Source organism: Poecilia mexicana, unplaced genomic scaffold (assembly GCF_051168715.1).
Source record: "Poecilia mexicana isolate PSO_F unplaced genomic scaffold, ASM5116871v1 scaffold_15, whole genome shotgun sequence".
In the NCBI taxonomy this organism is placed as follows: domain Eukaryota; kingdom Metazoa; phylum Chordata; class Actinopteri; order Cyprinodontiformes; family Poeciliidae; genus Poecilia; species Poecilia mexicana.
Genome location: NW_028263384.1, coordinates 7,164,756 through 7,188,091, shown reverse-complemented (window position 1 = coordinate 7,188,091; position 23,336 = coordinate 7,164,756). Strand labels below are relative to the sequence as shown.

At 39.2% G+C, this 23,336-nt stretch overlaps 1 protein-coding gene across 6 annotated transcripts in view; it reads right to left on the bottom strand.

Annotated features, from left to right (window-relative positions):
- Nucleotides 1-23,336, bottom strand: part of ehbp1 (EH domain binding protein 1) — a 155,413-nt gene that overhangs the window by 83,734 nt on the left and 48,343 nt on the right. For all 6 annotated transcript variants that reach the window (XM_014980194.2, XM_014980215.2, XM_088012942.1 and 3 more), the window contains 2 exons: nucleotides 4,710-4,888; nucleotides 3,072-3,120 (listed from right to left, as the gene is read on the bottom strand). In XM_014980194.2, the coding sequence (XP_014835680.2) occupies nucleotides 3,072-3,120; nucleotides 4,710-4,888 (228 nt within the window). The remainder of the gene's footprint in view (nucleotides 1-3,071; nucleotides 3,121-4,709; nucleotides 4,889-23,336) is intronic.

Here is a 23,336-nt window from a genome sequence, read left to right as displayed (position 1 = left end):
ACGGCTCAGGCCCCGGGCCGACGTTCCCCCTTCATTCGCTCTCAGTGACTGACAGCTATCTATCGTTGTCAATCATCAGCGCCTCCTCCCTTCAGCCCAACCCCTCGTGGTTGTGCTCAGGGCGATTCAGCCTGGTGCTTGGTGCAACACTATCAGATGGCATGACAAATTACTTCTCCTTGGCCTCATTACACACACACACCTACACACACACACACGAGAAACAGACAGTAGTTCAAACTGATCAGAGCTTCCAAAAAACCAAACATCTATCAATATATGTAATCACCTGGGGATTAGAATTATATTTGCATGTGAACCTTTGCATCATGGGTAGTTTTAAAGGCTCTAGATGATGTAATATCCGCTTTTACTTTTTTTTTTCTAATCACCCTAAATATTGATTGTCCTTATCTGTCATAATTCAGCACAGACTGAGCTGACTGCAATCATTCTTCACAGACAGACAGAGAGGAGGAGGGGCCGCTCCAACAACAAGCTATGAAAAGCAGAGATAGTGGCTTTATCTATACATTTCCATTCTTGCTCTCCGTCTAGTAAATTCTATACATTAACAATTATGTTGTAACATTTATATTAGAAAAGACTCCATCTTCATCCAACTGTTCACAGATTTTGATTTTCAGAAAGGTTTTATTTTAGCATTTATTTAGTATTTGTTTAGCTGCAGATGCATCCTTTTCTACAAATGATCAAGCAAATCCTAAGGAAATGCTATGTTATAGAGTATTTGCCACAGATTTGATTTTTTCTGATTAATCAATTAATAGTCAGAATAGACTCAGCAGAATAATCAATTACTAAAGTAATCACTAGTTGTAGCCCATATATAGATATGAATAACAATAGCTCCAGAGGAGGGTGTGTGTTGATTTAGAGCTTTAAAGAGAGGCCGACTGCAGTACAGCAACCATTCTCAGGCTATCACCTTGTACGCCATATTCCCCCATATTACTTCTATATAACCAATTTCTTCAGGGCTACTCGAGCACCTGGAGGGAGGTGAGGACAGTTAGCAGATATGGGACCGGCTCTCTGCTTCTCTCTCCACTGTGGTTATTGTCAACAGGGTAGCATTCATGCCTAACAGGGCCACCAGAGGTTATCGCTTAGCCAGAGAGTGTATGAGAAGAGGAAATCAAGCTGCAGGAGCCCCACGCATATCGTTCTGTGTAGCCCTCAGGGGCTGAAGAGGGGACATTTGTGCACTGCGCCTATACAGGCATGTGGCAAGGGGGGACGAAACTGGAATGTGCATCTGTGCGTTCCAAAACCGTCCAGTAAGGAATAAAATGTGCAAACACAGAGTTAAGGGAGAAACCGGTGAGCTGTCTGAAGCTGCTCCAGAGTAAATGTGCAGATGCAATGACGAAGCTGCACCTGGAAAGCTTTTACTCTTATTTTTTTTTTTTTTTACGTTTCTTACTATGCATAACCATGGCAACGATGTATTTTTACAACCGGAAGCAGCTGACGAACATCTGAAAAGCTGACAGATTGTAGAAAAATCTTGCTGTAAGTGAAATAATTGACTTAAAACAAGCTCCTGTATCTTGCTAAAAAGTTTATTGTAAGTTATTTCAAGTGTAGCAAGATATTTGCACTAGAAAATAGACCAGAAATACCTGGTAAGATTTTGTTTTTGCAGTGCACCTCTTCCATCCATCTCAATGATAAAATCCCTGACGACGTCTCTCTGCCTGACTTCCTTTCTAGTCATCCGGCCAGACAGATTTTAAGGGGCGCGGCAGAAACAAATGATGTGGATTAGCAGTGCTTCCCAACAGGACATGTCATTGTGACATAACGTCGCAGTGACAAACATACTCCAGGTATACTGAAGTTCTGACATTTGACTGTTGATCACTCCTCAACAGACTAGTAGCTTTATAAAGAGGGATGCAAATTTCTTTTACTCACTGTTCATTTCTTTTTCTGTCTCTTTTTGCCAGAGGGAAAGTTCTTAGCTAATAATACATACCTTGAAATAAGGGGTTAATTACTCTCCTACAAAAGTACATGTAACCTGACAAAACAGACATCAAGCATAACAGTTGGAGCTGCAGTGCAAAAAAGTTTTATTTTAAATATGTTTTAAAACTGTCTCCATGTCGCGACAATATGTTATCAGACAGATCTGTGAAAAGGTTGATCTCTTCCACCTCCTGCTGGAGCTGCTATTGCTCAGGAAGAAATGCACCGCTCCCAACCAAAAGGAACCAATCAGAACCAGGAGGAGGGTCTTAGCGCTGTCAATCAACCTCATATATGCGCTGCTAATTGTGCTAATGGTGGAAAACAACTTACTGTTACAGGAAAGTCGTTTATCCGCCATCATCGGTGGTTATGCTAACTAGCCTGAGGTTTCACAACAGGCTACGTGAGCTGCAGCGTAGCAGAGAGAAAGAGGGGGACGAAGAAGGTGGATGAACAACGTTCAGACCGCCTACGGGCTCTGATTGGTTGTTTCCAGTTAGCACTGGGAGAAGTCAGAGGTGCTCCACGTTTTCACAGATTATTTGTCACATTCCAGGCTGTCACAACATAATAGTTTCAAAATATATGTAAAAAAATATATATGTATATTTTAATGCAACTTGACAGAACACTAAATTAGTTCGCAAACATCATAAATGTATCTAGTCATTTTCCTTTCTGATTGTCACAAAACAAGGGATGCTTTCTCTTCCGACACACCTGAAGCAGGAACACTTAACTCAGATCCTCTCCCACTTCCACCAGGTGTCTAAGTCCTGCTTTGGACTCAGGCACACACACCACAGCAGGGGTAAACGTCTTTTTTTTTTTTTTTTAAATCTGTCATTTTCACATCCTGGCACCAAAGCATATCTGTACGATTACACACATTTTCTTGTCATCTTGTTGCATTGCCGCCATCCTCCCCCACCCACCCACCGTTCAAACTGTGTAAAGACACAAACACACTTCATTGTGGGATTAATGGCAGGTCTCTAAATAAGGCCAAACGGAGATGAGGATGGGAGGGAGGTGTGCGCTGAGAAGGTTCCCAGCGGTGGGCTGCCTCTTACCTTTTTGTTGTTTTCTTTAATATCCTGAGGATTGAGAGCCTTGTAGTCTCTGAAAGTACAGCGGGGAGAGATGAGGGTGTGGGGGGGGAGAGAGTGGTAAACAGAGCGGCTCAGTGGAGGAACAGATGAGTTTAAATATGCGTCGCATGTAATGGTATTAGAACTGTAACGTGCAATTTCAGAGCAGAGCAATCAACAGAACTAATGGAGTGGAAAATGTGTGGAAGTAACTCGCTGGAGAGCATAAAGACATGCACACGTATGTACGCAGAGACGAGTTTTAACAAACTGTCTTCATGTGTGCTCCAGGCGTGGGCTGAAAGTTGGAGAACAAATAACAGATTTACATGCAAATAAAAAACAAGAAAATAGACATTTTACAGATCCTTCACATTTTCTATTTTAAACTGTGCTACTTTAATAAAACTGATAGGTGTCACTTTTTTTAGCTTCCATACTAAAAATAGTTTAAAATATTGTCTATTATGTTATATTACAATTATCTTGATAAAAAGAAAATGGCCCACTATAGAATTATCAATGCAATATAATTATAATTATAATACAATTATTTTAAGTACAGTTACTGTTTATAGTTCAGTTGTATTTTTTTAAGGCGGATTTATTATTCGACTGTTTGCAGTGGCAGATTTAAAAGCCAAGAATTGTAATGCGTTCCTTTTTTATTGTCACCAACATGTTGTCCAACTTTTAATTTTAAGTCCAGATTCTCCACAGCCATTTCATATCATGACAGTTCTATAGATTTTGTGACCAGAAACGTTTCTAAAGTGATACATTTCTTGTAAATTTAAGCGAGAGGAAAAGTGCAGGAGTTGTCTATCAATCAGCTGACCAGCAGTGTGCAGCAACAGGTGGGAAAGGGACAGCATCGCGAATTATTATGTTGGAAGTTAAGAAAATAGTGACTACAGCACAAGGATGCACTGATAAATCAGCTCAGATTTCTTTAATTTTGGGAAACTTATCCTCTATATTTGGCAATTTTTCAGATTAAAAAAAAAAAAAAGTAGGTATCAGCCAAAATCGGAACCAGCAGGTCAGGTGATCGGCCAGAAATATGTAATCGGTGCACTGCTGCTCCAGCACTTTTCCTGGCATCTCGTTAGAAGGACTTTCTACTACTGAATTGTTCTGACGGAAAATCTTTAAAAACTTCGTGTGCCTTTAGACCATTAAACAGCTCATGTTGTGGCAGTCAGTTTTGATGCAGATGTTGTTAAATCATTCAGGGTTCCTACAATTTTTAAATTTCCATACTTTTCCACAATCAAATTTCTAATTTTTTTACTTAAGTTCTTCTAACATTGTTAACATTTTAGAAAAAATAAATAAATATTTAACTTTTTAAATGGTAACAAGTTCTTATGATCTGTAGGTTCCAAAAATGACGAAACAACAAGTATCAACAAAATAAAAAAGAATGCAGACAGGTTAAATGTTATGAAAGAGTGACGTAGTAAACCAAAGATAAAACATGATTTAAACACAAATCATGCCTGTAAAAACCAGTCGGTTTTTGCTTCCAAATAAAGGATCTTGTGGAGAAAAAAGCATTCAGTTTGTGTGTGTGTGTGCGTGCGTGCGTGCGTGCGTGCGTGCGCGTGTGTGTCGTACATAACGTCAGGTCTGAAATGGTGTAGAATGGCACAGAAGGCCAGGCCGTTCCTCCAGGACGTGGTGAAATTGGTGATCTTCACCCCGCGGTAGTTCTTGGTGACCTCGCGACACCAGGCCAGCAGGGACTGACTGGCATTGGGTTTCCCTCCAAGAACTGGACTGGGGGCGGGGCTAGGCTGCAGGTGGAGAGAAGGTGAAGGGGGGAGGAGGATTGGAAATGGATAGAAAGAAACATTCATAAAAACAATGTATGTTTTTTTGCAAACAGATCAGATAAGATTACAGGTCATTTTCTTGTCTCTACTTCAGTATTCAGTTTCCCTCAGAATACAGACTTCCTCCACTCCCTTTATTACTTACTTTCCAGTAAAATGTTTTACTTCCCCATCACAAGTCAATCAATTAGCACGCCGTACTGGTATATAATAAGCTTTCACACGTGTGTGTGCAGACACACACCCTTTCTGGAGGGTCATTCAGAAAGCGCCGCACGACCGTGAATAATGTAAACATCTTATTAATTAGCTTCGCCTTTGAAGCCTTATCTGAGCTAAACGCATTCAGCGTAAGAAGCCTTTTCCTCTCCTGGACTCCAAATCCCACAAATCCTTGGTCTTGCGGAGACAACGGTTTTGTTTTGACAGTAGATGCTACTCTGGTGATTCAGGTGGATATTGGCTAATCTGGTTACGGAGGGACTGATGTGTGGACACTCTCTCTGATGGTAATGGAGGAAAATGTACAGAGGGAATGGAGGGCTCACTTTAAAAATAATTAGTGAGCGATCAGAAACTTTAAATTATGTCTGAGAACAGGCCAAGATGATGACATTTAACTAGTAAAACCACTGAGTGGGGAGATGTGTTTGGTTGCTTTTAACTAAACCACAAAACTTAATTAGAAGATTTATTTTAACCTATTTAAATCCACTAGTGCTCCTGGAAGTTTCCTCCTCTCCACTATGATTTTCTTCTGCACAAAATGAAGTCTGACATCAGCGGAAGTGGTAAATTTCCTAAGAATGAACTTTAACTGAAGTGGGTAAAATAAATCACAATATACTGAGCTCTAAAAAAAAAATTATGACAAAACATAACCGAGTTTAAAGCCCCACAGTTTGAGGCCTGATGATCACCAGTTTGGGACTCCGCTTCTTAACTAAGGTTGCTGTGGCTGACTAACCCCCTCTGTTGGCATGTTTTTGCTACTACATGACCAAAAAAATGAAACTTTTAAGTGAAGTAAGATTTAATCTGAAACTGTCGTTTCATATTTGAAAGAAAGAGCATCGGCGTGATGGTATGCAGTGTGTTTTATTGTTTGGATAGGCAGTAGGAAGGAAAGTCAGACTTTGATTTTATAATCAGCCTCCACAAGAGAATTTGCATGATTTTAATAGTCAGAAACGAGAATAATTCTGATTTTAAGCTTAGAAAGCATTCACAGTTGGAAAGAATTAATTGAGCGGGAAATCAACAGCAGCCAGCTAGCTGAAGTCTACAAGTTCCTGAGTTTCTCCTCTATTGTTCCAATTTAACCTTTGACCAGGAGCCTGAAGCCAGCTGAGACGCCATGAGAGTCAAAACAAATGAAAGAGACTAGAGGACATCTCTAACAGCAATTCCTAACCTTCGCATCAGTGTGTGTGTGTGTGTGTGTGTGTGTGTGTGTGTGTGTGTGTGTGTGTGTGTGTGTGTCTCTTAGTGATGCAGATCCCTGTGGTAGTCTTAGTACAGGGAGACGGTAGCGGGAGCCTGAGGGGCAGACACTTGACATTTCCGGCTCATCTTTAAAAGAGGGCCTTAACCTTTCCCCACAGCTTCTTCAAACACGTTTTAGGAGGCTCCGACAATACAGCCGTGCCGCACAACCAAAACAGAACGAAACAAAAAAATAAAAAAGTGAGAAAGTCGATAACGATTAGAACAAGGGCAACATCACCGTGTGGAGGAGGAGAGAAGCTGATGTGACTCGGTTGTTTGGACGAAACTGAACTACAGTTAATGTTGAACACTCGAATCTAATTGATGCATTCATCCTAATCGTAAATATATAATCAGGGTTAGTACACTTTTCCCACTGTAAAATTCAAGCACTTTTCAAAAATCTTCAAGGTATGTTTCCAGACTTTTACATTATCACACTTTGGAGATGAAAACAATACAAATGACCAAAAGAAGACAGTTTTAATTCACCATTATATGATATTTATTACTGTTATTTTTGTGGTAAGATTATAGATTCCACAGAAAAGACAAGGTAAAGTAAAATATAACAATATTTCATGCCTCTTTCACACACGCCTTACACACCTGACTGGTCCTGAGAATGAAACAAAAAAGTCCCACAATCCCCCAGTTCCAATAATGTTGCTTAATGTATAAAGTATAAGATCATCAATAAGTCATGATCAGTCGTGATCAGTAATTATCAGTGATAATTACTGATTACGTTGAAGCAGTCCAAACAAATCGTGGTCAGGTAAATTACCTTCCTGCTCAAATTAAATGCTTTAAACACAATTCACAAAGAAAGTCAAAGAAAATTTCTACAAACGGTTTTCATCAAGTTTTATGAAATTTAGCAAATAGAAATAATTTTGGTAATCCTAACTGACCTAAAACAAGAAAAGGTTAATCTGATTTAACTTCAGACACTGAGAAAAAAAAATTATCTGTGCTTTTATTAGGTGTATGAAAATATCGGGTTTAAACCCTAAATAATGTTTTCCATATTGAAGCTTTCAGATTTACTACGTTATTACAAAACTGTGCGGTTTGAATATCAAGTACTTTATACAGAAATCGGGCAGTTTCCAAACCTCGACAACACCAATTTGAAGTTCACGCATTTTTCAAGGATTTCAAGAACCTCATGTACAAGTGAGCACATGACGGAAACTCAGGCTCTACATAAAATCTGTTTCCTTCTCCGTTCCCAGTGTTGCGCAAGCCTCTGTGTGTGAGTAAAACGAGAGTTTCAGTGTGATGGGGTGTTCCTCCAGGCCTCCACCTCCTCCTGCTTTTTCAAGTGACGGTTTGAAAGTAGCTGTCTAATTTGAGCGCTCTAATTACCTGGGATTAGAGACCAGGTGCTATTAAAGCAATTAGACACACACACACTCCAGCGCTGCAGACCCTGCGCCCTAGCCGGCAGGAAACACAGACACGCTTCCAAATACACCACGACAACGCCGCCAGTAGGAAAAAAACAACAACAAAAAAACAAAAACAAAGAGAAACACACTTTCTCATAGAAGAGGTACCAAGTTAGAATAAATAGAAAATAAACATATGGCCTTCAAAGAAAATCAGAAAAATTTATGTTTTTATAGCCCCGTTGCAATAAGCAATAAATAAATTAATAGCACTGATACATTAAAACAAACACAATTTATTGATTTTTTTTCCCCCTTTCTACCAAACACTGCATGACAAAAGTCTTCAGTCTGGTGCAACTAACCCTTATTTAAAAGACAATTTTAAATAATGGTGACTTAATAATTCTGTTTTGTTTATGCATGTTATTTAAAATGTCTTCCAGTTCCAGTGTTAAAAGTTCAATAGAATTTAAAAGTTTATTGATCTTTGAGAATGTGTTCTTGCATGACTATGCCATTACTGCCATATCACTTGAAAATAGTCTCGAAACAATAATATAACAATTTATCGACCAGCAAAATTTATCATTGTGACAGATCTACGTTTTTACATCAGTTGAACCTTTTCAACCACAAACTTTAGTATTTTTGGAGGAACTTTGTGTGAAAGACCAATAAAATACAGCATAGTTGCAGTCAATGCTTTAAAGGATCATGTTTTGTAGTAGTTCCAACTATTTTGGGTGTTCCTGTACACAATTTACACATCTGCAGATTAAACACTTTACCTATTCTTTGCAAAATTGTCTTCTGCTTCTAACAGATTGTCACCTCCGTATCAACTGTTACGGGCTTCTTCGTCTCTGCTGAAGGAAAGCATAAAGTTGTTGTCAAGGTGACGGTGTTTTCGGAGTAAAATGCAAAGTTGGTTTTTACACACATGGTGTTTTTGCATTTTGGCCACCAGGTTCAATTTTGGCGTCAATCTGACCAGGCCCATTTCCTTCACGTTTTTTTCCTATGAGGCTTGTGGTCAAAGAGCAAACAGGATGCCTGAAAGCTTTTCTTCATGCTATTGAGTTCACGACTACATTTATGTCTGTACTGATATTAAATCACAAACACATGGACTTCTGAAGTCAACTGGTTGCACTGGATTTTTATTGAGACATTTTGTGAGTAAGCCTGTCGCAGTAAGTAATAAATCAACTAGTCGCAGGATACAATAGAGAGCTCTATAATTTCCATGTGTAGAACAATCATTTAAGAGAGACTCTGACCGATTGTTTTGTCTGAAAACAAACAACCTGAGCCTTCATAATAGCAGCTATGAAGACTCACTCACACCCATGTCTCCCTGCAGACCAGCACTCTCTGCTTTAATTGAACCGCAATAAGCAAGTACCAAGAGACTGAAAAACAACTCCAACACCACGGGAATAAATGGAGAAAATAAAAAATAAAAATAAGGAGGACACCAGCGGCAAAGTTGCTTAGCTGCAAATAGTGAGGTGTCGACTGTTTCGGGGGTAGATAAGATCGGCATGGATCAATCACCCAAAATTAAGAAACTGTGGGTCGATTTATCTGTGCACCGCTACTACAAAGCCAAGCACATCTATGCTTGCTCTTGTTGCTCCCGTTTTGTCTGAATAAGCATAACTACGTCTTCTATGACACAAAAGAAGCGACACAGTATCTAACCTGTGACAGACTAGCTGTTTACCCTGGCCCCTATAACTGGTTGTAATTTTCTCAATCTACATTGCAGACTCTGTCCCATTACATGGTTTTCTGATAAAGGTTTAGAGAATGCAGCAGCCAGTCAGTCAGTCAGGCTTTCAAACGCATCAAATATTAAACAAATACCATATCATCTGTAACAGGAACAGGCTGCATTTCCTTAAGACACAAACACGGGCAGGGTGAAAATTTCATGAGGAGCAGAAATGCACTTATCAAACAGTTCGGTGTCTCGCCTAAAGGAAGGTGCATGCATTGTACACGAGTGTGTGTTTGTGGTTTATCGGCCTGTGTGAATGTCACTGGGTGTGTGTGCGTGCGTGTGTGTGCAACACTGATGCGTCCATGTAGCTAGCTCGGCTCGAGGGTAGGATTAGCGGAGAGCATTGCCTCGGCCCACAAACGTCCCATATTAAAAAATGAAAAGGCAACCTTCATTACTATCAGTGGCACATAACCTCCCCTCTTCCTCCTTGGCTGCTACTATTATACACAGCCCTAACAGTCCGGGCAGAAAATACAAGCCACTGACAAGAGATTCCATTATTCCTGATGCCTCGGTGTCAACAACATACATCTAAGGGGGCAAAGAAAGGGAGGGGAAAAAAATTGAAGGAGGGGAAAAAAGGGAGGTTGGAGAGAGAAAGAGGTGGGTGTGGGAGAGGAGGGTTAAGCTCATACAGTCGGAATAAGTAGATATGAGGGAAGCCGATGATGGAAGTGTTGGACTTCCTGTTGATCCTGGTATTAGGAGGATTTCTCCAGTGTTTAAAAAGGTGATTTTTTTTTTAACATGTAACATGCTTTTGACACTTAGCATTACGTAGCAAATTAGCAAACTGTAAAGAGGAAGTTCAGATTTTTCAAACTGAGGGTGTTTTCCCACCTGATAGTCCAGTAAACTTGGTTCGATTGGGTGACTAAAATGAAAACATTTGTTCCATTTTCAGCTGGTGGTGTTCGCTTCCACACTGAACTGGGTCAAACGACCCAAACCCTTAATATCATTGTATTAAACCTTTCAGAAAACCCTGTTTTCTGAAGTAGACAAAGGGCACAACTTTCTTCACGAAATGCAAACAAAACTGAGTTGTGTGAGATTTTAGCAGTTGTAGGATTTCACTGGTAAAACATAAGCCATTTTTTCCGCTAGCGCCACACACACACACACACACACACACACACACACTTGTTTTGGCTGTATTAACCCAGATGTCATGTGCTATGGCCTGCTTTCTGTTTTTGTGGCCAGTTCTTGCAACATGTTCTATGATGTATATTTCTGGGCAGAACATTTTTCTTCTGTGGTGTCCATGGTAGTTTGTCATCTTGTTTATTCCAGCTATACGCAATGTCAACATCTGACAGAAACTCGCCCAATTCGCATTCTCTTTTTTTTTTTTTTTTTTTTTTTTTGGCGGCATTTAAATGTTCGCTCAAAATTCGCATGACAATTGGACGGGCCCCGTTTCTTCTTTGGATTTTCATAGATGCTGACCACTGCAGACAGGCAACAAAATGTAAGAACTGTTTCAGAGATCCTCTGACCCAGTCTTCTAGTCATTGTTACTGGACATTTTTCCAGTTTTTCTGCTTCTAATGCAACAACTTTGACAATGTTCCATTGATGCCCACCCAGTAACAAGTACCAGTCCGTGCTGTTCACTTCACCTGTCAGTGTAATCAATGTTTTGTCTATATTTAATCTAAACTATGGATCCATAGTCCATAGTTCTATCTTGATGTCTTATACATCAAGATCTTTACCATTTCACCCGTCACTATCATTTCACCTGCTAAGAGGTGGAATGATAAATATTTAAACTATTACATCAGGAACAAAGTAATATTTGAAGACAGTTAAAGGTAAAAAGCTACACCTGGCTACATCCTATATGCCGAAACTAAGGCGGACAAACAAAGTTTAGCAGAAATACTACAGGAGTTTAAAGCACTGGAGCGACTGAAACCGGCCTTTCGGAGACATAAAAAAGATACAAGTCAAACGCTTTAAGTGGCAGCTTTGTCTCTCCCTCTGGGGCATGACGCTTCAATGGAAACTTAACTGGCCTCAAACCAATGACATAAACCCACGACTCCGTGCAGAGACAAGAGCTTCCGTGTCTTTCCAATCTCACTTTCGAGCCTTCAAAGCAGTGTCAGAGTGTCAGATTTGAGGAGGTGTTGAATCTCATACTCTTTAAAACTTGTAATCCGCTCAAGGGAGCCTAGAGCAAAAAAAAAAAAAAAAAAAAGCCCATCTACAAAGAAGGGACGTAGTGCAAAGTGTATATAAACACACAGACTTACTTTAAATAGCAATAGGTTTAAGAATGTTCACATATATGGACAGGAACTGTACAAAAGAAGACAGAGACATGAATTACTGTATTGTATTTCGGTAATTCAAATACAATACGGTATTTCTGTATTGAATTTCAGATATAAACCCAAACACTTCATGGAATTTATTATCTCTCCTGCTGTTGAAATGCACCTCTGATTGGCTGGCTCCTACCTACCCAAGTATTTATTTAATTGCACCTTCAGTCAAAACAAGCACTTTGTTTAATCTGAGCTTTGTACATCCGTCGTCCTCGCATTAGGGGGAAAAAAACCAAGTGGAAACAGGAATGATCGCTTCATGTCATCTTACCCATGAAATTGTGCGCCCGATTTCATACACTGCCTTGACGAGAGGCAGAGGGGACGGAACGAAGTCTAATCAAAAGTTCAATTATGTAAATGGAGATGTGGAGTGGATGGAACAATAAGGAAATGAGGAAGGGGGGGAGGGTGGTACAGGAGAGAGGAGGGAATGTAGCGTGAAAAATAATACACATTAACATACAAAGGAAATAACGCTTTACGGTCGTAATCACACAGAGGGGGTGCTGGGGGTGGGAGGCGCTTCCCTTCCAGAGTCAGTGGGAAGAGAAAGTGAGTGTGCATTAATGTGACTGTACATGCAGATGTTGAGTAAAGTCAAGCTTGATGCTTTTAGAAATGATAAATATTTGAACCGGTCAGCTTGTAAAGTGGTTGGCTTCAGTAATCTGAACTTTATATTTAGTACATTGAATTTGGGCGTTTAGTGACACCTATGAATCAATCAGGTGGACATGACAACAAAACAACTTCAATAAGTGAAGCATGAATGCCAAATGTCTTTGGGAGAAAAGGTTAAAGGTCAGAGAGACAGATTGAGCCATAAGGCTACAATCTTTGAAAAATAATACACATTAACATGGACAAAAGGAGTGTGTTTGAAGTGATTATGTAGTCAAGGTGAAGTAAAGCATGGTGGTGGTACCATCAAGCTTACGGAACTGTTTTACTGCCAATGGTTCTTACGATAGTTTGCACGGTGTGGTTATTTATATTTGAACTCATGTTTTGAAAAGCTAAAAGTTGAGTTTTGATATCACTGCATGTTCTGGAGACTACAGTTGGAAATAAGCATTTGCAACTATAACCTTGTACAGTTCGTCTCTTTCAGTGGTTAATTTATGTTTACATTGTCCAACGTTAAATGAATGAATTTATTTATTTATTTGTTGCTGGTTGACTGCAAAAAGCAGGACTTAATAACAAAGAAGGAAGAGTAACCACTAGTTCTTAAACACCTGGATTGATACAATTTAGACCCAGTTAGCTCTCCCAACAGTCTAATTACGTCACACTGCTATTTGCATCAACTCTTCTGTTACTTTACAGATAATTCCCAAAAATTTCCATTAGTAAGAGACATTTAAATAAATATTATTGGAGGTCATGTATATTTGAGCCTTTGTGTATAATTTTGAATTTGCTTGGATGGGAGAAAAAATTCACAATAAATTCAAACTTCAGCACACAGTTTCTGTTTTGAAAAGTTAGACTAAACTTGATTGTTAGAACTGAAACAGGTCGATATATTGGCACCCACATTGATGTTGACCGATGTTCGTAACTTTTAAACATATCGGTCCAATAAGTATGGACCGAGATTAATAACCAATGTTTATTTCCCTCTTATTGCCCCTTGTGTATGTGTTTCCGGAGGATAGAGGAGGGAGCTGGTTCTGTGGCATTTGTTTTGGAACAGGATTTGGAGGCGTTTAAATGAAGCACAGAAGCAAAAATGTAGGAAAATATATACAATATCGGCAAATATCAATTTTTGTCCACATTTCCGAAGAAATTTTCAGAATGTGCATTCTTAGTTTGGGGTACACTGGAGCCAAAAAAAAGCGACTGTTGGCGTGCTAGCTTGATCAGCTAAAAAGTAACAAAGGGGAAACAGGAGTTATAAATGTTGGCTTTAGCTTATGATGGAAACGAAAGCAGACACATTAACCAAACTCATGCTTCTGTAAATTACTTTTTACAGCTGGAGAAAAAAAAAGAACAAGAATACAGGAATGGATGAGCCTGAGTGTGACTGAATGTGTTTGTGTCATTAAGCAGGGCAGATGGGAGCAACATGAACAATGGTTAAAATTTCCAGTTCTTCTGTTTCATATGCTTCCTTGGAGCCACAAGATGACATTTTGAGCCAATCTCTTCAGCCTTCTGTTGCATACCTCTAGATTTAATCTCAATCAGCTTAAAAAAAAAAAAGAAAAAAAAAAGAAAAACTTGAATGACACTTCAAAAAACAAGAACATCGAGGGTTGGGGGAGGGGATGCTGTTCTGTTATAAATTTATATCGCATTAATCTCCTTTAACTGCCATCTTAAAACAAACAAATTAGCAGTGCAATGGATTCAGAGATCAGACGCGGCGATAGCGGCACTATTGATCAATTAATCTAAGCCTGGGCAGGGAAAACTCATTAGAGAGGCCACTTCAGGAATTATATTCTGCAGGTAAAGGAGATGAATGCATGTGGAAGGAAGCGGGTTTAACGTAGCAGCGACTAAAACCCCCCACACCACATACGGCCATTGTCCAGTACAGCGTGGGCGCCGCAGTGATGAGAGCAATGATAGCACAGCCAATTAAAATGAACATAATTACAAAGTCACCCCTTTGACTCCTGATCAGAATACACATGCATCAACACACACACACATACGCACACAAGCAGAGAAAACTTAGGAAGTATGGCAGGAGAATACAGAAAGAGAAACAGGAATCAACAGAGAGCACATATAGTTATTGCCTGTGTGTTTGGCCCTAATAACACTAATGAATAATTCATCTTAGTCTACAAATTATCTAAAACTCTACATCTCCATTGCTAGCCGTTTCTCAATAGCACCCCCTCACACTGGAAATTGTTGAAAGTGAGAGGTCTTTGCAACTGGACATTCTCCATACGAGCTAATAGGATTTGGGATGTTTGTGCTTTCAGACACTGCAAAAATGTTCTCACTGAAGGAATGTGAAAGATTTATGTTTGATACAAATAGTTAAATGGACAGATAAACTACTTTTATATGCAGCCATATTGGATTGTGTGGTCAGAGCTTGTGAGAAACCTTCTAACTTTCCCAGTAGTTATTCCCACTTCCACGGATTATTGTTCGTTTTTTTCAACTTCAAAATTAAGATAAGATCATTCTTTATTAGTCCCACAAATGGGAAATCTAAGCTGTCATGGGATTAAGTGGACATAAAACTAAACTAACAGAAATCAAAAATAAAAGAAAAAAAATAGCACAGCGTAGAATAAACAGTATACAAGCTAAACTAGAAATATAAATATAAAAATATAACAAAAAAAAGCAGCCAAGTAGAAATGGCATCTCCCAAAACTAGGGAAATCGGATTGATTTATCCGCCAGCCGATACATCAGTACACCCTTATAAAAATGTAGCTTTTCCAATTTCTCTACCATGTGGTTATCTAACACAGGGGGAATATTTGGGTGCTTAAAAATATTCACATAGAGAATTTATGTGGCAACTCACTCTCCTAAACACTTGCATGCATTTGAAAATGCATATCAAAAGGCTTATTCATCAAACAATTTGCAGGTTTTTCTAAGCAGTGCAGTATGATTGGGTTAATCCAATTAAAAATGAACTGAGGGCCACTCGTAGATGGCTGGAAGGATTGGCACAGCTAAATGAGTGCTGGGTTTTTTGAATGTGCGGGGGGTCTTAGTCAGACTGGAGGTCCGAGGGGTTTTCAAGTGCACGGGGTTCTCTCTCTTCACCTGAAGCCCTCTTAAACTTCACCCCCAAACCCCTCGATCCTCGGTGGTTTAAGCCCACACACACCTGGAGGACTGGGGCAGATTAAGCCCAGATTAAGATAAAGTTACCCCTTCTTGGCCTGCTATGTCATTCAAACCCGTGGCTTCTGTGGTCACTGGATGGAGGGGGACCCACAAGACAAAAAAGGTCTGGTTTATTCATATACACACACAGAGGACTTTCTGGTCATCCTCATAAGCCCTATTAGTCTGCCACAGAGCCTCTCATAGCCGACATCAATCATGGAGGGATTAGTCAATTCCCTCTCTAAATGAGCGGCAAGGGAAACTTCCCTTTAACTCCAAGCCAGGTCTCTTTTCTTTCAGAGATTACACAGTGATTTGTTTTCATTTTCTTCCATCTTCATCGTTTTTCTGTTCCGGCTCGCTTTCGTTTCTCCATCTCGTGCGCCGCGTCCTGCTCGTTCTCTCTCCGCTCGCAGCTTGCGAGGTAATCCTTGGCAGATAAAACTAAGGAGGACTTACTGAAGGCAGATTACAAGTGGCGCTTTGCGGAAGGCCCTTTTTACACCGGTCGGCAGCGGGCGCCGAGGAGAGCGAGCCGTCCGCGGATTTGCGGAGGAACTTGTGAACTTGACATGCGCCCGACAGAGGGAGAAAAAAGGTGCGGAAATGATAGCCGTGTTACGGTTGCGGGATCAAAGTGTAGCCCTCACAACACGTGTAAGTGCATGCGATGCACAGCGGCGCGTCCATTCGACACAGCGGAGAGTACTATTTAAATGGAAAAAGATTTTTATGTTTTCAAACAAATATCGGTGGTTCTCAAACAAGATTAGCTCTGATCTAAATATTTATGCACAGCTAAATGCCAACTGAAACTTATAAGAAAGTACTCAAATCTTTCTTTCAAATATTTTGGGGGGTGGGAAAGGGCGAAGAGGGAATGGCAGTGATACCTTGTGCTGTTCTCTTAACCTGTTGACAGAGATGCCCCTCAGCCTGAAACAACCACAGGAAGCCCCCATGATTGGGCCAAAACAGCATCGGTAGAGGAAACTATGTCTCTGCTCTCCCACAAGATCCAATGACAGACCACTCACACACAGCAAATAAGGTCTGGGGAGGGGTCCACACTGGCAAAAAGCAGACATTGAGAGGTAATGATTTAGCCTTACTCCTCTCGAGGATTATTCTCCTAATATTACAGGGCTTATGGAAAGTCTAACGTGGCTACAGAGGCCTCGTTGCTTTGGTCTGAGAAACGGACTGCTCTGCTCATTTTACTTCTGCTACTGTCGTCTGGGTTTCAAAGTAAGAAACAACTCCATTCTAAAAGCTTTACATTCTAGAGAACCCATGTTTCTAAACAGGCGTGAGCCAGCCGTCCAATATTTTCACAATATCATTGTATTAAAAAAAAAAAAAAAAATCAAAGCAAGAATGTGATATGGCAAATCGTCAAGCTGTCTCCTGTCAATTTGTAGTTTGCTCCTTAACGGACTTGACCCTTAAAGCTTTCCCAGTGCTTTTTGTTGTGTGTCCAGAAATATTTCCTAAGCCAAAATTGTTGGCTGTTAGGAGCATTGCTAAAATTATTTCAGCCAACTGGTTAGCAGTGTGCAGTAACAGTTGAGGGAGGATCAGCATCGGACACCTTTATCCAGCTGGAGATAAACTGCCTCCTTCTCTAGCATCTTGTTAAAAGTAAACAGTGGGAAAGACACGATTTCAAATTTCAGCCGTTTCAAACTACGACAGGTTCCTGGCTATTCGTGGTTCAGCAGAAATTTTGGCAATTTGTAAATTTCTCTTTTGAGCATATTGTAAATATAAGAAATAAGACACCGCTTTGGAAGCCAAAATACCAAGGCTCAATGCGACTGGACACGCTATTGACTGCCGTTTGCAAACACTTTTTATCGTCCTGATCACCAGTTAGTGCAACCCCAATAAGATGCTAGCTTCTGCGACAGTCTCAGGGTGGCTTCCACTGTGTGCATTAAAATGCATGTTAGTCGGGGAAGCCAAGCAGGCACACCTTATTCAATGGATACAGTCCTCAATGCAATTGTCCTGGATTCAATTCTATGCCCTTTTTGCTGTCAAGCTACGTCAAGATAAAGGCATGTAGAGGCACAAAAACCATGAAAAAAAGCATATTAAATTATATGAAGGGTTTGAACTATTAAAATAGGCAGTTACAATTGTTTTTAGAGAAATTTTATTCACAGGCAGCTGTGGTCCCTAAGCACTGGGAATACTGGTGTCATAACATTTTAAACATTGGTACTACAAAAAAAACAAAAAAAGTAAAAATAAAAAAATCAGGGCATTTCTGCTATATCATAGCACTGATTTATAATAAATCTGTGTCTCCTCCTTCTATATACTGTAAGCAAATTAAAACACCAATATTTGCAAATATGTAACCTTTCAAAGCAGAACAGAAACATCTTTAAGCAGCTATAAACCAGCCTTGAGAAGCGATATGACATATTTCAGGTCAGCATGACCCACTTTCATTAAGTTATGACTTTCTTGAAAGGTTTGTCAAAGTTATCTCAAGATGAAATAACTTTGGATTGAACAAAACGATAACGAAGGGAGCAACCAGGCACAGATCAGACGACAAGAAATGACTGTCCTCGTCTCTCGAGCTTCCTTCCGTCTTCATCCCTCAGTCGTCACGGTAACCTCAGAAACACCTCGCAGTACGTATATGATCCTCTCCTGCTGCGAACCTTAGCCAAAGCTAATTAAGAAATATCCCAGCCTTGTGCGAACTCAATTAAATAATGTTAATTTACTTTAATTTCAATTTGGAGGTAGTTTGAACCGGAGGAGGTTGTGTGAAAACAGTCTGGGAGGAGGAGCGAGGGGCTCTGGCCTCTGCCGCCCCCCGGGCACAGCAGCTCTCACAACCCACAAAACTCTCTCCCATTTCAACCCTTTGATTAACATTAGTAATTAAAGAAGCCCTACAAGTGAAAAAATATTTCTGCTAATGGTTTGAATGTTCATCCCTGGAAAGTCAAAGTGTGTTGACACAGCAGGAACAATAAAATAAACCTGACCAGCTGTGTTTTTAGGAAACAAGACTTTAAATTAGGCAAATGAATGGCATTCGTTTCCTGTAAGATTTGCTTTATGAGTCCTGGCTGTGGGCTGTCCTCATAAACAGAGATTCAAAACCTCACTGAAACATTATGCATGAAGGCCAAACTATATCAATTAACTATGTTACTTTATTGTTCAAATGTAACAAATATGAACATTAGGGTTGTTTTCACAGGCTTAATCTATGAATGTATTCAATTTAACCTTCCTTAGGTACCTTTATTTCGTCTTTTCTCTGCCTCCACCACGCCCTGTCGTCTCCTGTTTTACTTCACGCCTGAGAGCAGCGCTCAGTAGCCGGCTTCACAGCTACACAGGCAGGAGCCCGAGGTGTTGGTTTTTGAAAGATAAACTTAATTTTAACGTTTCATGATATTTAAATTCATTTCAAACTAGTACAAGTGCACAAACATAGGAGGCCTGTTGCAATAAGCACTAAATAAATTAATCGCATGAGAAATTAAAACAAGTTCAATAATTGCCATTTGCATGATTTCTCGTTTTTCTCTTTTCTCTCTCTTTCTACTGGAAATCTTCAGTCTGGTGTATTGTTGTTAACCAGCTCTTTTTTGAAGGATAATTTTGCTTACAAAGACTCCATAGTTCATTTTTTGTGTTGTTTCTGTTTTGTTCATTTATTTTTGATGTTTTAAAAGTCTTCCAGGTCCAGTGTTAAATGTTCATTAGAATTTAAAGTGTATTTATCTTTGGCAGGGTGTTTTTGCATTATTATGAAAATGGTCTCAAAACAACATTAGTTTATCACAATAACTTCGAGGACAGTTTATCATTCCGGAAAATTTGTTATCCTGACAGACCTAATCTCATATGGCTTACAGTGTTAAAACATATATATAAAACTTAATTCTGAAGGTGTGGCAGTTCGTCACTATTGATTACATTTAACACAAATCCTGATTAGGTATATTACGCAAACAACTAAAGAACTATAAATGTCCAACTTTCTCTTAGATTTTTCAAAGTAAATTAAGATGTAAAAGTGGGCATAAAACTTTTTGTGAGAACTTTTAGTCGCGTACATGCCAACTTTTGACTTTTCTCTATATGAAAATAAGGCAAATAATTCATGAAGCGGAAACCTGATGAAAATCCAAAGATAAGAGCATCTAAGTGTAGAGCGGTCTGACTGCGGAATAGAGACGGAGATAAAACAAAAGGAGGAGCAGGGGATAACTGAGTTACTGGGAGGGGAGAAATCAGCTCCACGGAGGAGAGATGGACTGAATCCGACCAGACAGAGCTCCCAGCCCGCCCAACAGGAACTCCCTCCGTTCATTTACATTAATCCCACAGACATTTTCATCCCTCCAGCTCCTCCGCAAATCCGAAACTTGACACATTTGAGGATCTGTATTCTCTCAGACAGGACAGTGGACGGGTAAGGCTGGCATGAAGACATGAACTGTCTGCTGACAGCCTCAAGCTTCACATTCAACAACTTGGAGATTGACCTCAGACACACACACAAAAAAACAATAAAAAGTGTCATCCTACATGAAAAGGAACAGGCATTTTTTTCAATAATTAGTAGTTATGCAATGGTTGGGTGTGAAATTTTGCCAATGGTAGGGCTGAAACGATCAGATTAATTGTGAGAAATCAATTATTGAAATTATTTGGTAATCGATTAAATCGTTAACATGAATCTACAGACTCAGAACAAAAGGAAACTTTACAGAAATATATACACAGTGCTTTTAAATTTAAAACTTAAATATATCATATCCAGAACTCAAGTGGCATATTTTTAGTTTCCCCTAGTTCAAATTCTGTAAAACAACAATAAAAATCTATTAGCTCCTAATCATTGTACCTTTTCGAACTGTTAATCCAAAATATAAGCAACAAATCAGCTCTACAAGGTGTTGATGTTAAGTCAAGCTGAAAGGGTTGAGCTTTTCACATGTAGATGTCAAAAGTAGCTGTAGATACTACAAATGATCAAACACACAATAAAAGAATGTGATGGTTTTGCATTTTAGACAATAAAAGGTTTATTATTTAAAAAAGAATGTTTATTTGCATCTATGCATTTTAATGCTAAGACTTGAAACATCAGCAGAATTATTTTATGACTCGTCAGAATGATCAATAGAGTGATCAATTACTAAACTGAACATTTGTTGCAACCATAGTGAATGGTATACATTAGAAAAAAATAAAAGCTTAAAAAAATGTTTCAGCTCCTTTGCTCCCTTCCTTTAGTTTACAATGCAATGATCTAACTCCTTCTTGACAGATTTACGTTGTTTCACACAACCAACTGAATTTTTGTCACGCTGGGGAAAATCCTGAGTTGCAAGCTGTTTTCAGAGTTTAATATATACATATGTAATTGATACATAGATTGATTCGGCTCACACCATATGTCCAATAGGCATGCCGATTTTTCACAGCCTGCAAGTGAAGTGGGTTGTTCTAATGCAATGACAAGGAGGATAAAGCGTCTATGACGAAGTTAATCAAACATCTGCTCAAGAGCGACGAGAAAAGAAGTCAAATTTTAACTCAAAAACCCAACGGGCCGCTGGACGAATGACCAACCTGGCACCCAACCACCGGGCTTAGCAAGTTTTCCTGGAGAATCCTTGAATATACTCATTAAGACATCATTGTTCTATCTTAATATCTTAATATATCTTAATATGTGAAATGCTTCCCTGAATAATTGTGTTGCAACGGTTTTCCAGTACTGCAAACTAAAAAACTGGCCACCAACTGATTGGATGCAAAAACATGAAAATCTTATTTGATTGGCAGAGATCATGTGTGGCCAAACAAACCCCTCAGGGGAAGTTAGATATCAAACTGGATACGGCAGCTTTCCATAGAAATTTGATATCAAGTGTATTTACCGCAACTTAAATAATTTTTACCAATTTAAATAGCTTGTAACGGCACATTTATTCATCTGTTTTGGTCTTGTAACTGTATTCAGGTTTTCTGGAAAGCAGTTCATCTGATGATACAGGAGATCTTTGGTAAACGGTTCCCACTAACTTCCTCTTTCTGTCTTTTTAATCATACTTCGGAAATTTTATATAACGCAGATACTAAACATTTGCTTGTAACCCTCTTATTTCTGGCCAAAAAATGCATTTTACTGAGATGGTTAGAACCGCAGGCCCCTACTGTTGATATGTGGATTTCACAAATCTCTGATATTGTTTTAGTTGAAAAGCTGACTCATGATCTCCATCAAAGGTCAGACAGATTCTGGAGGATTTGGGACCCAATACAATCTTTCTTACAGAGACTGTAATCTTTATTTATTTTATTAATTTACTTGTTTTTTCTTTTTTCTCTTTTTATTTCTTTACATTCTATATATCGTTCACTTGGTTGTCTGGAAGCTTTGACTATTTAAGATGTTACCTGGGATTGTCTGTCTGTACTTTGTGTATATGGGCTGTCTGTATAGGGTTTTTTTTTTTTTTTTTTTTTTTCTTTCTTTAATTTTATTCTGTGTTGACACTGTTGTGCTTCTTGTTTGTTTGGGGTGGGTTGTTTTTGTTTGCTTTTGTTGATGTGTGTATATAGTGAAAAAAACCAATAAACAAATAATAAAAAAATAAATAAATAAATAGCTTGTAACAATAAACAAAACATCGAATTCATACCTCAAATGCGCCGTACAGGTTGAGGTTATAGCTCCACTGGAATACGTTCGCTGAACAGAACAGGAAACACGCACACGTACCAGCTTAAGCTTAGATTTACACCCTGTGCACATTTAAAATGCAATGTATTGGTTTCCTTTTTGGCCTCTCGTAGTGGGAATGTCTCCCCTTAATCCGTTCTGACTTCACACTTTCAAAGGTCATCTCTCAGCCCCTGCGCAGGCCAGGCCATGTGTGTATCGTTGCACTTGGTGTGAATAAGAATGGGAAACCTATTCACATCTCCTGGATGTGTCAACAAACCCCTGCTTCCTATGAACATCGCATCCCTCTGTGTGCAATAACGTGGCCGTCTTGTCCATCTTCTCCTCCCACTGTTCACCATCTTCCACGCGTTTCCCCTTCAATGCACAACCCCGTTTCTGTCCGCACCAAGGTTATTATAGTCAACTAATACTGACAAGACAAGAAAAACTGAAAGTGAGGGGAAAAAATTGTTAATTAAAATAAACAAAAACTGTTTTCTGAACGCACAATGTGCTTCCAGTAAAAGTTTTTCCCCACTAATTACTAACTAAAACATTATGAAATTATTGATGTAACTTATTTTGTTTTCATATTTAGGAATCGATTTATTTGGCTTTCGAACTGATGTAAAATAGATTATTCCCCCTCCCCACACACAAGTGGTTTATGCCAGAAGGCACTTATGCTAGTCCACAAAATGACAACAGCAAAAGTTGGAAGAAAACACCAGTCATTTGATAACTGAACGCATTTTTTAAACAGTTTACTCTGTCGAGTATTCATTACGCAAATGATGTTTGCATAATCAAAATGCAATACTTTGACCTTCTTGAATTCTGCACCTAA